Source organism: Amblyomma maculatum, chromosome 1 (genome assembly GCF_055883805.1).
Source record: "Amblyomma maculatum isolate TAMU_Amacu chromosome 1, ASM5588380v1, whole genome shotgun sequence".
NCBI lineage: Eukaryota > Metazoa > Arthropoda > Arachnida > Ixodida > Ixodidae > Amblyomma > Amblyomma maculatum.
In genome coordinates this window covers 305,114,962-305,130,721 of record NC_139344.1, presented here as the reverse complement: position 1 = coordinate 305,130,721, position 15,760 = coordinate 305,114,962, and the positions used below count along the sequence as shown (strand labels likewise).

Sequence of the window (15,760 nt, the reverse complement as noted above, 5' to 3'; positions counted from 1 at the left end):
TACACAAACAACACTTGAAGAACAGGCTAACATACTAGGCGAGCACTTTGCCAAGGTATCTAGCTCATCTAATTACTCACAAACATTCCAGAAATATAAAGCATCAGGTGAAAAACAAAAGCTTCCCCTTAGAACAGGCATGAAGGAGGACTATAATCAAGTTATTACACTATGCAAACTAAAATAGAGAATTATCATTAGGAATAAAGACAGCACCAGGTCCAGACAACATTTATTACTGTATGCTAGCGCACCTCTCTGGAGCGGCCGTTGAGGCAATGCTGAAATTTTTTCATAAGGTACGGATAAATTTAAGGTCGCATAAAGTGTGGAAACAGGCATTTATAATACCCCTCCTTAAACTCTGCAAGTCACCAACAAGTCTTGCCAGTTCGACCTGTAGCACTTGCGAGCTGGCTAAGTCATTTCAAAGCATTTTAAATATCGGACTGACCTTTTTACTAGAATCACAACTTTTAGACTTGGATCAATGCGGATTTAAAAAAGCATGTTCAACCACCGACCATCTCATCTGCCTTGAAAACACTGTCCAGGAAGCATTCATGCACAAGAAACATTGTATCAGGGTCTTCTTCGACCTGGAGAAGGCCTGCGATACAACATGGAGGTCGGCATCCTGCGTGACCTAGCCTATCTAGGTATCCACGGCAGGATGTTGAGCGGCTTGAGTGACTTCTTAACCGACCGTACATTCAAAGTCCGCTTAGGCTGAACTTTTTCAATGAACTTCGTGCAGGACAATGGCGCTCCCCAGGGCTATGTCTTATGCACCACACTCTTCATAGTTAAGATAAATTCCGTAGCAAAAGTGATCCCAAGATCCATAATGTATTCACTTTATGTAGATGATGTCCAAATAGCATACACTTCTTCCAACTTGGCAACCTGTGAACGACAAATTTATTTATTTATTTATTTCCAATACCTCAAAGACCCCAGGAGTACGGGGTTTTACATGAGGGGTAGGCTTGACAGTATTGTAGAGATTAACAAAAAAGTTTTCAATGGAGGTTCTGAAATGGCTTGGGTTAGAGTGAGCGACGATGTCAGCGGGAAGATCGTTCCAGTCGATGGCTGTCCTTACAAAAAATGAGTTGAGGTGCGTTGTCGTTCGGGCATGTGTCGGATAAACAGCCAAGGTGTGGCTGATGCGACTGGATGTTCGATGAATCGGCATGATGACTGCTGTGCTAGATGATAAGGCATGATAAAATTTATGAAATAAACAGAGTCTAGATATTTTACAGCATGCTTGCAAGCTTGGGAGACCGGCATTAGCCTTTAGATTCGTGGCGCTAGTATTACGAGAATAGTCAGAGAAGATAAATCTAGCTGCACGGTTTTGTGTTAATTCAATGGTAGATATCAAGCTTTGAAGATGCGGGTCCCACAATGCGCATGCATACTCCAATTTGGGCCTTACAAGGGTTACATAAGCTAGATTTTAACAGAAGAAGATGCCTGAGCTAGGTTACGCCGAAGAAAGCCAAGTGTGCGGTTAGCATCGTTAGTAACGGATGTAACGTGAGAATGCCATGTAAGGTCACTGGAAATTGTGACACCTAAATATTTCAAAAAAGATACCGAGGAGATAGTAGTTCCGTTTAGTAAGTAGTTGTACGAAGAATAGTGTTGGCGTCTGTGGAAGGTAATTTTGTTAACATTTGTTTTGTTAACATTTAGGGTCATTAACCAATTTCGACACCATTCCTCGACTTTTGCCAGATCGGCTTGAAGAGCCTAATTATCAGTAGGGTTATGTATGGGACGGTAAATGACACAGTCATCGGCAAAAAGGCGGATATTAGAAGAGATGGAGTTGGGTAGGTCATTAATATAAATAAGGAAAAGAAGAGGACCAAGTACGGTACCTTGGGGTACACCGGAGAGAACAGGGGTGAGGCTGGAAGCGTAATCGTTAGCGAGAACAAACTGGGAGCGGTTAGTAAGGAAATCTTCGATCCAATTAAATACAGATGCATTTAAGTTAATTCTTGATAGTTTTAGTAATAGTCGCTTGTGGGGAACCTTATCAAATGCCTTTTCGAAATCTAAGAAGAGTGCATCAGTAGGAATATTAAGGTCTAAGTTGGAACTAATGTCGTTTAAAAACAATGCAAGTTGCGTGTCACAAGAAAGGCCTTTCTGAAAACCGTGCTGATTGGGATGGAAAAATTTGATGGATGTTAGGAAGTTGATGACATGTGAGTAAATAACGTGTTCCATGATTTTAGAACATACGCTTGAGAGAGAAATGGGGCGAAAAGTGTTACCTGAGCCCTTCTTAGGAACTGGAACGATCTTGCCCGCTTTCCAGTCTTGAGGGACTGTGCCAGATGATAAAGACTGCTGACAAATGTGTGTTAGGATTATGCTAGTTATATGCTTGGTGTTCTTCAAAACCTTTGTGTTGATGCCGTCAACTCCTGCCGATGATGTGAGCTTCAAAGAGTCGATAATTTTTGCTATGCCATGAGGTGTAAATGTGATGTCCGTCATGTTCGGATGAGTTAAAATGGGAAAGGGAGGGAGGTTTGCGTTAGTCTCTCGAGTGAAAACCGCACTGAATGTACGATTGAGGGCCTCAGCAATGTCGCCATCAGATAAAGGAATGCCTGACTCGTTGGTTAAGAAGACGCGTGTATTTGAACATTTTTGGTTAATAATCCTCCAGAGCTGTTTAGGGTTGTTGCGGATTAATAAAGGTAGTGTCGATGAAAAGAATAATCGTTTTGACTTTACTAGGAGCGAGCGAAAAAGTTTTAATGTAGAATGATACTTCTGCCATGCACGTGGGGTGTTAGTAGATTTTGCCGCTCTGAAGTGTCGTTTTGTTTTGTTTTTTAATCGTTTAAGAGATGATGTAAACCATGGTGATAAAGGACGGTCGTGAATAATCTTCACAGGTATGTACTTTTTGATTAGGTACTGCATTTTAGTTTTAAACATTGACCAGTTTACATGAACTGAACGTTCTTTAAACTCAGAAAGGAATATTTCGCAGAATTCTTCGAGCTCAGTGTCGATAGATATGTAATCACCTTTGTCGTATAATGATATATTTTTAGTTTTAGCGTTCGGACGTTTGCACATGCAGTTAAATGTTCCATGGATTACTATGTCAGGGTGCGCACAGGTGCTTGAAAACCTTGAATACCATTGAATTACGGAAGTCTGTGCAAGGCCCTTAAAAACCTTGAATTTATGACTGGTCCTTGAAGATTCTTGAATTCCTTAAATACTAAATTTAAACTGGTGTTTTTCGTCATGAAAACATTTTTGTTACTAAACTTTTATTCTTGACTGAGTTCTGAATGAACTGCGGGGTAGGAAACATATCAATTTTTAGCCTATTTAGCGCATTCTCGTTAGGCGGCTGGCAACACTGCAGTGGGCGCGCGGCTGCGTCGTCCCATCGCTATCGCATCGCCATCACTCACAACGTTTTTAGATAGGTTTACCGAGCCGTGTCTACGCTGGCGTTGCCCTAGTGCTTGCATTTTTGGAATGAGCGGGGCTTCTGCCTGTCAGCGCACGTGATATTTTCATATGTGACACAATGCCCGGAAAGAGCAAGTTTCAGGATACGTGGCTCCACCATGACGAATACAAGCAGTGGATTGCGCCTGATACAACGAGTCCGCATCGGGCTAAGTGCAAGCTTTGCGGTAAAACTGTGGATGTGACTGCCATGGGTGAATCCGCTTTAAAAAGTCACATGAAAAGCTGCAAGCCCTGAGGAGCTGCTTCCTAAGGATTTTTTTGTTTTGTGCAGTTGAAGCAGTGGACAATATTTTGTGAGGGTATAGGAAATAACCAACAATTTTATAAAACTAATTTTTTACTTTTCTGCGGGATATGACCAAACTTTCACTGTGATATTTTATGAAGCTATATTTAATTTTTTTCTGTGCAATAGAAGCAAATCTGCGTAGTGATGTTTTTTTTCTTTGTGGAATACATATTTCAGACGTTTTGAGAGCACTGTTTGAAGATCTTTGACATGGAAAAAAAAATTAAGCCCTCGAAGGGGGCCTTGAAAATCCTCCTATGGGGGCTAGAAATTCCTTGAATATCCTTGAATTTTTTTCTTTGCCACCTGTACGAACCCTGTATGTGGTCGCTAACGGCGTCAAGATAACTGAGGGAAGAGAGATTATCGGGATGCGATGTTAATATGAGATCAAGTATGTTAGAAACGCGCGCGGTGCTTCTAGTTGGTGAATTGACCATTTGTGATAATCCAAATGTTAAACACGTGTGAACGAAATGACTTTCAATGGTTTGCTTCGAGGTTGTAGCTGCGAGATCGGACCAGATAATTGTCGGAAAATTGAAGTCGCCAAACATGAGGATGGGCGCGTTTGGAAATTGGGATGTTACAGCATGCAGGGCGTCGTGAAACTCGGAAACAAAAGTATTAGTTGTGTCTGGGGGGCGGTAGCAAACACCGATGATTAAATGTGGATGCGCGGCATTGCATTTAATGAAAAGAATTTCCAGCGGAGAATTTATTCGGACACGAGTGCACAGCAGTGTGGGATGAGCACCTATAAGGACACCGCCGCCTCTCCGGTCGAAGCGGTCGCATCTAAATATGTCGAAATCTGGAAAGCAGGATTCAACTTCGGAGTCGTTATTAGATGAGTTCAACCAGGTTTCTGTTAGTACTATTAAGTTTGTGTAGGATGTGCTGATAAGGCTGTTTAATGCATCACTCTTCGGCAGGAGGCTTCGGACGTTAGTAAAAAGAAAAGAGATGTGGCCACAGTTCTGAGGTTGAGCTAATGCGGTTTGCTATGGTAAACGTTCTAATACTTTCTGGCTTTTATAATCAAACTTATAAGCTTTGTCTCTAATTTTTAGGACATCGTGCCGGAGTTTGTAGGTAGCATTTTGGGATTTTGCAAATTGTAGAAGGCGTTTTGGGCGGAGCGAGTTCGAGGGCAGAAATCTTCGGAGATGCTAACGCCAGATCCCTTGCAGTTTTTGGCAACCCCAAGAACTGACTCCTTATCTTTGAAGTGGGAAAACCTGACGATTACAGGTCTTTTGCTGCCGTCTTGATACTGACCCAGCCTGTGCGCACGTTCGATATCGCGTGGCTGGATAGTGATTTTCAACTGCATGGAGCAAAATTCGGTGACCTTTTTCTCGGACTGCGCCCATGTTTCGCCTACGGTGTCCGTCAGCCCGAAAAACACCAGATTTTGTCGGCGCGCCCTATCCTCGGCGTCGTCAAGGCGGCTTGTCAAAGCGGCAATCTGCTCTGAGTTGCTCGCAGAGAGCTGTTGGACAACGTTGACACTTTCTTTGATTTGATGGAATGCTTTACATTCCTTTTCAATTTTTGTTAACCTTTCTTGTATATCTGTGAACTTTTTATCGTTCTCTGCAAGTTGTACTTTTATGGATCTTATTTCATTTAACAAAGTTGACTGACCAGATTTTATCTCATCGAGGGCTACAATTAGTTCGCGGCAACCTCCAGAAACAGATGATTGTGTAGGAGATGCCTCGCTAGTAGCACTAGAGCGGGTATTGGGACCGGGGTTTTCTTCAATAACCAGATTGCAATAGTACATTAAAAAGAATGCGACCGCAGTCCAAAGCAATCGCAAAACAACAATGTGGGCTCGGCAGCACTAGCAAGGCATGGTGGCTGGTCGGCCGCGCAAATAGGGTACAGTGTTTTTTTACCTGCACGAAAAAGACGGGGTCCCAGTGAAGACATGCCATAGCTGAAGTGCTGCCAAGCCCACTATAAGGGATGACCGGCGGAGAGCAGTTTTTATGCGGCGCATGGAGCGTCATTGGTGACAAGATGACGAAAAGCCGTTCTGGGGACATGCGCACACTGGGGGGCAGCGAGAGCTCTGAGGGCACGGGGCACTGATGTTGCAGCATGTGCTGTTCCTTGATGAAGCTTGATCCGCTAGCCACCTGGCAGAACTTGTCCGGGAAACTGTCACTCTGGGGTGGCAAGCTGGCTTCCACGGCATTCAGTTCGCTGGCAGCGCATGAAGGCAGTACAGGGGCCTGAAGCAGGATCTGCACGAAAAAGACGGGTCCCAGTGAAGACATGCCATAGCTGAAGTGCTGCCAAGCCCACTATAAGGGATGACCGGCGGAGAGCAGTTTTTATGCGGCGCATGGAGCGTCATTGGTGACGAAATGACGAGAAGCCGTTCTGGGGACATGTGCACACTGGGGGGCAGCGAGAGCTCTGAGGGCACGGGGCACTGATGTTGCAGCATGTGCTGTTCCTTGACGAAGCTTGATCCGCTAGCCACCTGGCAGAACTTGTCCGGGAAACTGTCACTCTGGGGTGGCAAGCTGGCTTCCACGGCATTCAATTTGCTGGCAGCGCATGGAGGCAGTACAGGGGCCAGTAGCAGGATCTGCACGAAAAAGACGGGGCCGCAGTGAAGATATGCCATAGCTGAAGTGCTGCCAAGCCCACTGGGACAGATGACTATAAACAAAATGCCCGCTTGGGCAGATAAAAACGGGTTTACGTTCTCTCCACAAAAAACAGTAGCTGTTTTGTTCTCGCACAGACAAGGCTTGCAAAATGATCCTACACATCACCTCAACCAGACTCCGTTACCTGTTAAACAAAAACATAAATTTTTAGGTGTCGCTTTTGATAAAAAACAGACTTTTCTCCCACACCTAAACAACTTAAAGAAGAAAGCATCCGAAGCTCTCAATGTACTGAAGCTACTCTCAAGAAAATGCTGGAGGTCTGACAAGGCATGCGTGTTGCATATCTATTGTTCTCTGGTATGCTCTAAGTTAGACTATGTTTGCATAGTATACTGATCATCAAAACCATCCTACCTAAAGCGATTAGATCCAGTCCATAATTTTGGTTAATGGTTATCATCCGGAGTCTATAGAACATCTCCAATAGCCAGCCTTTGTGTGGAAACTAATGAACCTGCCTTAGAAGATCGAAGAACTGCTCTAACTTGTTCCATTCGCAGCCTGAACATCACTGTTATTCTATATTCACGAAGTGTCCATCACGAGTACTCTTCAACAGCAGGCCCCACCACTGCTCATACGGTTTGAAGAAAAATTCCAAGATTTAGGTATAATGAATGAAGTTAAAAGTATAGGCAACCTGCAGTGGCCAGGCGGCTCTAGTGGAGCGCAACGTTCAGCGCCGCCAACGGCGGCGCCGAGTAATCTGAGTAGGCCGGCGCGGTCGGGTTGCGTTCGCGTTGTACGGCTGGAAGCATCTCGGCTCTCATTTTCTGCGGTTTTAAGGCAATCGAATGTCTTCAGAGCTACTTCCAAAAACCAATACTGACGGAAGGACACCGCCTGTTCGAGAATGCTCATGTTTAAAACGTGAACGGTGTCGACGTCACCGCGAAGTGCGCGCCGCTCGCGACGGATGACGGAACACCCGCGCGCACAGCTTTGAATTTCGCGTGAGTAGACGAAATTTTTTTAACGAAATTTATTCTCTCATGGCAATAGTCGGATATGTGATGATGAATTAAGAAATAATTAAATGAATGGAAAATGTTGTAAACGTAGCTTTTCATTTACCTATTGCGTTCACACCTCATACCCAAACATTGAAAGTGCAGAGAGAACCTGAGAAGAGATTGATCGCCGTTTCTTCTTTTTTTTTTTTTGTTCTATTTGTTTGATTACAGCAGCATAATAATTTCCTCGCGGTTTTGCTTGACAGTTTAATACCGTGACGAACACTTTTGTTCGTGGTGCACCTTTCGACAGTGCCGCGGAGGTTACAGGAGGCATGGCGCGGTACCCGCTACGGATGTCGTGGCGATTGCAAGCACTGTGCGGTTGTAGCGTGCGTCATCAACGAAAACTGTGCGTGCCGGGGGCGGGGAGTAGGGGGCCTCCTACACCGTTGGAAAAATAAAGCTCTTAACAACAACAACTGGCAGGCATTTTGTACCTCCGTACCTCAATCTTGGGGAAAGCGGGCGGGTAATGCTGGCACTCAACGGCAAAGCTTTCGTAAAGGAAGTCGTTAAGAGTTAGAATTTTTTCTGTTGCTACTAATGATGAAATAGTCTATCGTCTGGGACAAGAGACTCTTGAGTAGCTTGAGCAGTCGGTGAAAGAAATATTTGGCGCGGAACGATAGAACAAAGTTTCATTCTTAGCGTACACAGTATCACGGGCCTCTACACTCCGCCACTTCGACTTTTTCAGCAAACTAATTTACAGATAAATGTGCTTATTGAAATCTGTAATTGGAAGTTTTGAAGATATTTTGGCTTTGTGATTCCGAATAGACACCGCATTAGAAATCCGGTTCACAGATCCACGAGCATTTTTTTTTAATTTCGCCTCCGTTGAAATGCGGCTGGATTCCGATGCTGCGGCTGCGCGGCTTTGTTGCTTTTCTGGACGTATGCCACTCAATCTTGCACAGCATATACCAGTACACGCCAAATTTTACAGCGCGTACTGAGTAGTGTGCCCCCACCAGCGTGCGACTCCCCGAGTCAGAAGTTTATACCGTTTCCTCCGCTCACGGGCAATCGTCTTATTTTAGCTTCTTGGCATCTGTACGCCAATGGTCCCATAACAAAACGAATTTCAGTTACATTACTCTCTCGCAACCAATATCTCCTTCTCTCATCATTCTCCCCAGGTTCTCCCAGCAAGCGGTATGCTTAGGTTTCCTTCGTGATTGTGGCGGTCTTTCTCGCCGCCCTTGCTCTTATTTTTATTCTTGTTCACATCCATAGTAGTCGAAGCGTCGCACGAGACCACTGAAGTCACCAAATGAGTAAATCACACTCACTGGGATAACAAAACGCGAACGCAGAAGGAACACAGCGGCCGCAACATATACGCCGTCAGCTTCTGCGCCGCCTCAGTATTAGCTCCCGTCGGCCGCCAGGTGGCGCCACATGTCTCAGCAAACTCCATTGCAGGTTGCCTATAGCCTCAAGCCATGAACCTCTACCACCGTGGTACGCTTTCCCCACAGTCTGTGACCTCACACAATTTAGGAAAACCTGTGGACCACATGAGCATATACTACAAGAATATCTCTCATTACATGACACTTTATACTGATGGGTCAAAAACTGAAGACCATGTCGAATGCGCAGTAATAGAAGACAAAACTGAAAAGGCAATATGTCTTCTTCAGCATGCAACAGCTTTCACCACTGAGTGTTATGCCATCTATCCGCTGTCAAAAAAATAGCAAATGAGAATATCAGAGACAGCATCATTTACACAGACTCCTTGAGTGTACTCTCTGCGTTAAATTCTAGAAATGTTACCAACCCCTTATTGGAAAGCATCATGCACAATATAGAAAAGGTGACTACACAACGACGTTGCATAAAATTGTGCTGGTTCCCCAGTCACATTGGCATCAACGGTAATCAGAGGGCAGATGCTGCACGATCCAGAAGTATGGAAATAAAGCACGTTTACATGCCACACAGCACTCGAAACTGATAAGCAAATGGCAGACAGCTTGGAAAAAAGAAGCAAACAATAAACTTGATTCTGTAAAACCATTTTCAGGAGACATTCCATTCTCCATTATGTCGTCTACAAATGGGACATACATACATCACCTATAATTTCCTGCTAACAAAGAAAGACGCACCTGTGTGTGAATTGTGTGGTGATCAGCTCACAGTTGATCACATTTTAATCTCATGTTCATATTTTGAAGGGCTCAGGAAAAAGTATTTTACTGTATTTTACAAGGAACACATTCCATTTCATCCAGCATTGCTTTTAGGTGAACAAGCACTCGTCAGTTTTTTTCTTGCTTTTACGTGTCTTAAAAAAGCCAATGTTTTAAATCAATATGGGTATTGTAACTCTAGGTGCTTGGTATAACAAATCATCTAACCTTGTGTTTGGCACATCATAGCCTTAGTTGCTTATGCGCCCAGAAAACCCCGTATAAATAACAAACAAACAAACAAGGCTCTGCTTTTTCCACTTGCTGCAGGTGTCAAAGGGCAGGCAAGCCATCGCACCAGTGTGTCCTGGAACCCAGAGGAAGATTCAGCACAGGTGATAATCGACTGGCTTCAAGATGTCCCAAGCACAAGCAGTGCGGTTCCTGTTGTGGACGTGCTGATTTCATTGGCAGATAAGAATGTGCAGTTCACTTTTAGAGATGAGCCTTGCTCCCGGGACAGTGTTCGCAGCACTTGCCGATTCAGGGTCGATTCTGGCGGTCTGCGGAGGACAGTGTGTGTGGACAGAGAAGCTCAGACAGACGCTCAAGACGACTGGCCCATGTAGGCATGCCGCAAGAGGAGCCAAAATGTGCAAAACAATTGTCTGCTGTTGTTGCAAAGTAAGGCGTGAGTGTTTAGTGCCATTGTGTCCTAGCTTGCCTTTTGGATTCTGTGGAGTTGCTTGGCTCTTTTTGGGAGCAGCTGTAATGCATGCTATTTGGGCTTCAATTTCTTTTATTTCACTGTGTACAAATTGCCCAAGTGGGCATACAAAGGAAATCGTAAATATAGTTGAGTAGGCCCAGAAGTAATTCACTTGAAGCTAGGAGTGTGCAAATAATGAAATCATCAAATACGAATATGGGGAAAAAATGCCTTCAAATATCAGATCAGTAAAAAAAAAAGGAAAGAAAAATTAAAAAATAGCAAACAATGATTGTCTTGTTTATATCAGAATTTGCATGGTGTTAGCTAATAAAATTACCTAGAACTGCACAGAATTTTATACTCTAAAGAAAAATTCAGTATAAATTTTGATACAGGATTCTATTTGCCAGATTTTTTACATGAATGACTAGCATGAAACTGGGTGGAGCTGTTGTATCCCTGCTGAATGCAGTAAACTGTTGGTCTTCAAGGGGTCCTGAATAATCAGAGTAATTTTATCTGATGAACACTGTGGTTGTCTGCTTTTAAATTGAAGCCGAAATGAGAACGTTGTTTTCTTTTACCCCTGTTTCGTCAGGTGCTTCATTTTGTGCAGTGTCCTTCTTCACAAAACTGTCCCATTGCGTTTCGAGGATGCTTCCTGCACAGATAATGCAGCAGGCATTGTGGCGAAACACTGTGAAACTGTGGTGAATACAAAAATTTTCATTGTATTCGGTAACTTTAAATCTTTTGAATAATAAACAAACATATTTGAAATTTCGAATATTTGCACACACCTAGTTGAAACACAAACACTTCTGAGTATTGCACATAAAAGCTTGTATTATAACTGCTTTTTCTAAAGAGATGATGAATATGGTCAACGGAATAACAGTATATGGTAGTTATAATTCAGTGAGACCTTGTAGATGTGTCTTAAATAGGTTGTAATGTGGTCGTCCAATTTGTTGCAGCTTTGTATTATGGCGATGCTTTAATACCTGACCTTATTTTTTTGTTTCCAAAGTCAGCTTTGGTCAGACACTTCCTTTGTTCGAAATAAGTTATTGGAAGTTGAAGCTGCTCCCACTGATAGCTTGACAGTTTCATGAGTAGACTATTTATCAATATCAAAGTAGCACACGGCCAGAACGCCATCTCCGTCATGCTTGCACTGTTGCAATAAGCTCATGGCATCCGGTGCTGTAAGCATTATGAACCTATCATCAACTTTCATGGTGTGGTTGGAGCTGAGTTGGACAACGTGTCGCACATAACAACAGATAGGGGCTGTAGCATCCTATATTTCACTGTCGTGTGGTACAAAGGCACTTTAGAAGGCGATTTAGTGGCCACAGACACAGTTGAAAGCACTGAGTTGCGGCAGCCGCGCTGTTGATGCTGCACAGCAGCATGTGAGGGTTTACATTGCTGTCCAAACTAAATGGCCAATTTTAAAGGTATCTGTAGCTTGTTGTGTGATTATGAGCAGCTGAAAAGCTATTGTCATCCAGTTTAACTTTTGTGTTGGGTGGCTGTAAAAAAAGCCTATTTAAATATGGATGGATTTTATGGCTCTTCTTCCAGGGACATGTGGGAGGTGCTAAGAATGATGGATACCTTTTTCTGCTGTTGTTCAATTCCAATGAAGCTTGGTGGACAGAACAGGTTATGTGACACCTTGGGAAAGTTTGCTCTTCCATCAGCTGAGATACAGCATCGTGTCCATCAGGTGGGATCTCTTTCTTCTGCTTTGTTGCTGGCCTCCTCCATTTGCTGATCACGCTTGTTCAGACTTGTTTCGTTAGCACGTTGCATCGTTGGTTGCTCCAGGGGAGACGATTGCTCTAATCATCCATTTACCAACTATATCTTGACATGCTACCATAGCTGCACTCATTTTGTCCTTTGCATTCCATGTGAGTGGTGTGATTCTGCTACTTCCCTACAGTCATAGGCTTGATTGTGCTTAAGCGATTTTGCTGTCCTTGTTTGCTCAGTGGTGTTGCGTCCTCTGATGTGAAGGCCATGTTCAAATACCCCAACAACTAGAGATGGGCAAAGTGGCTCACATTAGTGAGCGGCTCAGAACGGCTGAACTCACTGAAGTGAGCCGGCTCATTTGAACGGCTCATATAAATCTGGGTCGCTCAGGAGAGAGCAGTGGTGCTATTGGAGAGAAAGTAAGCCGGCTGTGTCTCTCTCTTTCACTGATCTGCACTCGGTCGACCACCCGAATCATGTTTAAAATGTGGAAATAATTGTCTCCATTCTATCTTCCTTCATGGTGACTATGAAATACTAGTAAACAGCAATATCCGTTATTTAGATGAAATTCTTTCTCTTTAATTGTACTACATTTATTGGAGGTGCACGCATTCCCCAAGAAAGGATTGCGTTCATTTCTTACCCTGTCGTTTCAAAATTATCCGAATAACATTGACCATCATGCAGAATTATCCCTAAGAAATACGGATACGCGGACAGAATAGATAGTGATGATATACACAGATATGTATAGTGAATTATCAATATAGAGAAAGAATAAGTGATTTGAGCTCCCTCCTATATTCTCGGTGACAGTGAATTCAGGAGGAGCCTGAATTATAATGTAAATGCATAATTTTTTTAATGCACTGTGCGCATTGTAGCTCGAGTCCGTGTTTGTCCATTTTCTCTTTTCTAAATTGCGCTTTTTGGCCCTGTTCCCCCCCTTCCTTTTTCGCTTTCTTTGATTCGTTTTTCGTATACGGTCGTGCCTCGTTAATATGACCCCCGTTAATATGGACAACCCGAACTATGGACAGTTTTTCTGGGGACGAAACTTTTTCATTGCGTTTATGCCTCATTAATATAGAAACTCGCTGTCTGGACAATGGACAGGGGAAGAATGCACACGGCCCACTTGGGCCCATGTATTTTTGTCTCGGTAATATGGACAGTGCTTGAAAAAAAAGAAGAGGAGTCCGAACGCAAGTTAAAGAAGGGCACGCCGCCCGTGAACCTACGCGACAGCCGATACGGCCGGATGCCTGAACGAGTCCTGCGGGGTTGGAAAGAACCAAAGCTGGCGTGTCGCCATTTTAGAGGGGGGGAGCGCAAGAGCGAAGAGGAACGTACACAGCAAACCGAGGGTCGGCGTAAGAAAGACCCCGAAAGGGGGGAACCAGGAGATTTCTGGGTGCAGCGGCAGTGCCGCCGCAGTCGGGAAAACAGCCACATGTGGTTGCAATAAATTCTGCTGAACGTGAACAGAGAGGCCGGTAAAAGCGTAGGAAAGAAATGACAGGAAGAAAGACAAACGGCTACAGTGGCGGCGGGAACTGACGCTTTCTTTCCCAAAGCGCAGTATGTGTTCCATGAAGCCGTTAACGCTTTTCAGTGAGAGTCAAGACACACTCACAAAGTAGGGTGACAAAAGAAAGGCGATGTACGAGCACGCAACCGAGACCGGGCGTCCCGTCCTGGACGCGCTTCCCTCTCATGCTCCTGGTTTTCGTCCCTGTTGCGCTGCCGAACTGCCACATTTTACACCTCAGGCCCCCATGTCGGCTTTGCTTTGAGTCAACGATGCAGCCTTGACAAGATCTGTGCTCTTCGTTGTCGGCTAGCCGTCGTTCTAAACTGTACTTCAGCTTGCAGTGTTTTATAGGAACATAGAAACGGCGCCAAGAAGATGGGATGTTCGATGGCCCTCTGCATAGCAGCTTGCCAACTTGACTCCATTGCTTCCTTACAGAAACAGTACAAGGCAAAAAAAGTAATAATCAGAAGAACGAAAAGGCAGAAAGGTTAACTAGGCAAAAAAAAGTGCACAGCTTCAGGAGCCTGTAACCCTCAACTTGAATCTGGCTTTTGGCACGGCGGGAGTTAAACGCAAAAGAACAGAGCTGAACGTAGGCGTGAAGCAAGCAATATGCGAATACAAGCGGCAAAAACCGTCTCAGTCAATCCAAGCAGTGAGGGACTACTATCGACAGCTCGGCTGTTTCCTCGCCTCAGAAGAATCTCAAGCAGCTACTTAGCGGCTAATTTGCTCAGTGACGACGCTATTTTGGAAGTGGCGGTGAGTAGAGAATCGGACGCTGATTCATCGGCCAGTGAGGAGTTCGTGCTCGAAAGTTCCACCAACACAAAGGCCATCATCACGCGTGTCATGGTACGCGAGTCGCTTCAGACTGCACTACAATTTTTCGAAGACAACAATGATAAGGGTAATGCATTCAAAATTGCCGGTGTTCTGTCAAATTTTAGTCCAGTGCACACCGTTATCTACAAAAGCAGCCATTAATTACAATTGTTTTTTCTCAATAAAATCTTTTTCGTTTTTATTCATGACTCGTTATTATGGATGACTCGCTTTATGGACAGTTTTGGTCGGAAACCAAAGTGTCCATATTAACGAGGCACGACTGTATTCTTTAACACTTTGCTCGACTTTGCAGCAGTTTTTCTCAAGGCCCATGGCTCTCAGCCCCCCAATTTATTCCTTTATTTCCTTCCTACCTGGCAACAGGTTTCTTCCCCGGTTCCTTAACTCAGACGTCTTCAACTTTCCTGTTTTTGCCGCCACACACACACGCCGACCGCATTTCATTCATTCATTCATTCATTCATTCATTCATTCATTCATTCATTCATTCATTCATTCCTGTGTCTACTTTAAGCCGCCATTCATGCTGTGAGGTGTGGTTTTAATTTTTCAAGGCTTCTGTTTCTTGTTTAGAGCACATGACGCGCTGCAATCGGTGCTGTTTGTACGTGACTGAACTGGATTTTTTTTCTGCTGGGCTGGCTGCGGAAGGGGCTATGCATTCGACATTCGCCTTGTTGTAATGCAGCTTGAGAAAACTACGCATAGCAAGCAATGAAAGCAAAACAAAAGACTCATAAAACCGGTGGCTACCACCCGATGCATACACGCAGCATTGCAGCTGCGAGGTCGCTGGCGTGGAGCCTCGACATGTTGGCGAAGCAGCCGACCGCGCTCCAACAGACGGCAGGCGACGGTGTGCGGAGGATCACCAGATGGCAGACTTTTTTTCTTTTCTTTGTATGCTGGCTCGATCCACCCCTATCTGTCCACTGGAGTTGCTTGCTCGCTCTGCTAGTAGATGGCATTGAAGTCGCACCAAGCAGGAGACCTGACTCTGGTGGAACGGTTCCTAAAGGCTCTCTGAACAAGTGGCTTTCCAAAAGAACTGGCGCTCACGGTTCCTGACTACTGAATAAACGGGCGGCTCTCCAAAAGATTCGCCGCTCACGGTTCCTGGCGACTCGGTGAATGGGCGGCTCTCCAAAAGAACTGCCGCTCACGGTTCCTGACGACTCAGGGAACGGGCGGCTCTCCAAAAGAACTGCCGCTCACGCTTCCT

General features: G+C 44.5%; 1 protein-coding gene across 10 annotated transcripts in view; it reads left to right on the top strand.

The window, feature by feature from the left end:
- The window catches only part of LOC146206983 (uncharacterized), a 229,459-nt gene that overhangs the window by 170,540 nt on the left and 43,159 nt on the right, over positions 1-15,760 (top strand). For 6 of the 10 annotated variants that reach the window (XR_014704298.1, XR_014704343.1, XR_014704311.1 and 3 more), the window contains exons 12-13: positions 10,001-10,354; positions 11,973-12,117. Coding sequence is in view for 1 of the 10 variants with exons in the window: in XM_084590907.1 (XP_084447033.1) it covers positions 10,001-10,299 (299 nt within the window). In the remaining 9 variants the exon portion in view is untranslated. Of the gene's footprint in view, positions 1-10,000; positions 10,780-11,972; positions 12,118-15,760 lie in introns of those variants that run through there. The other 4 variants (XR_014704394.1, XR_014704371.1, XR_014704357.1 and 1 more) reach the window with 3 other exon arrangements.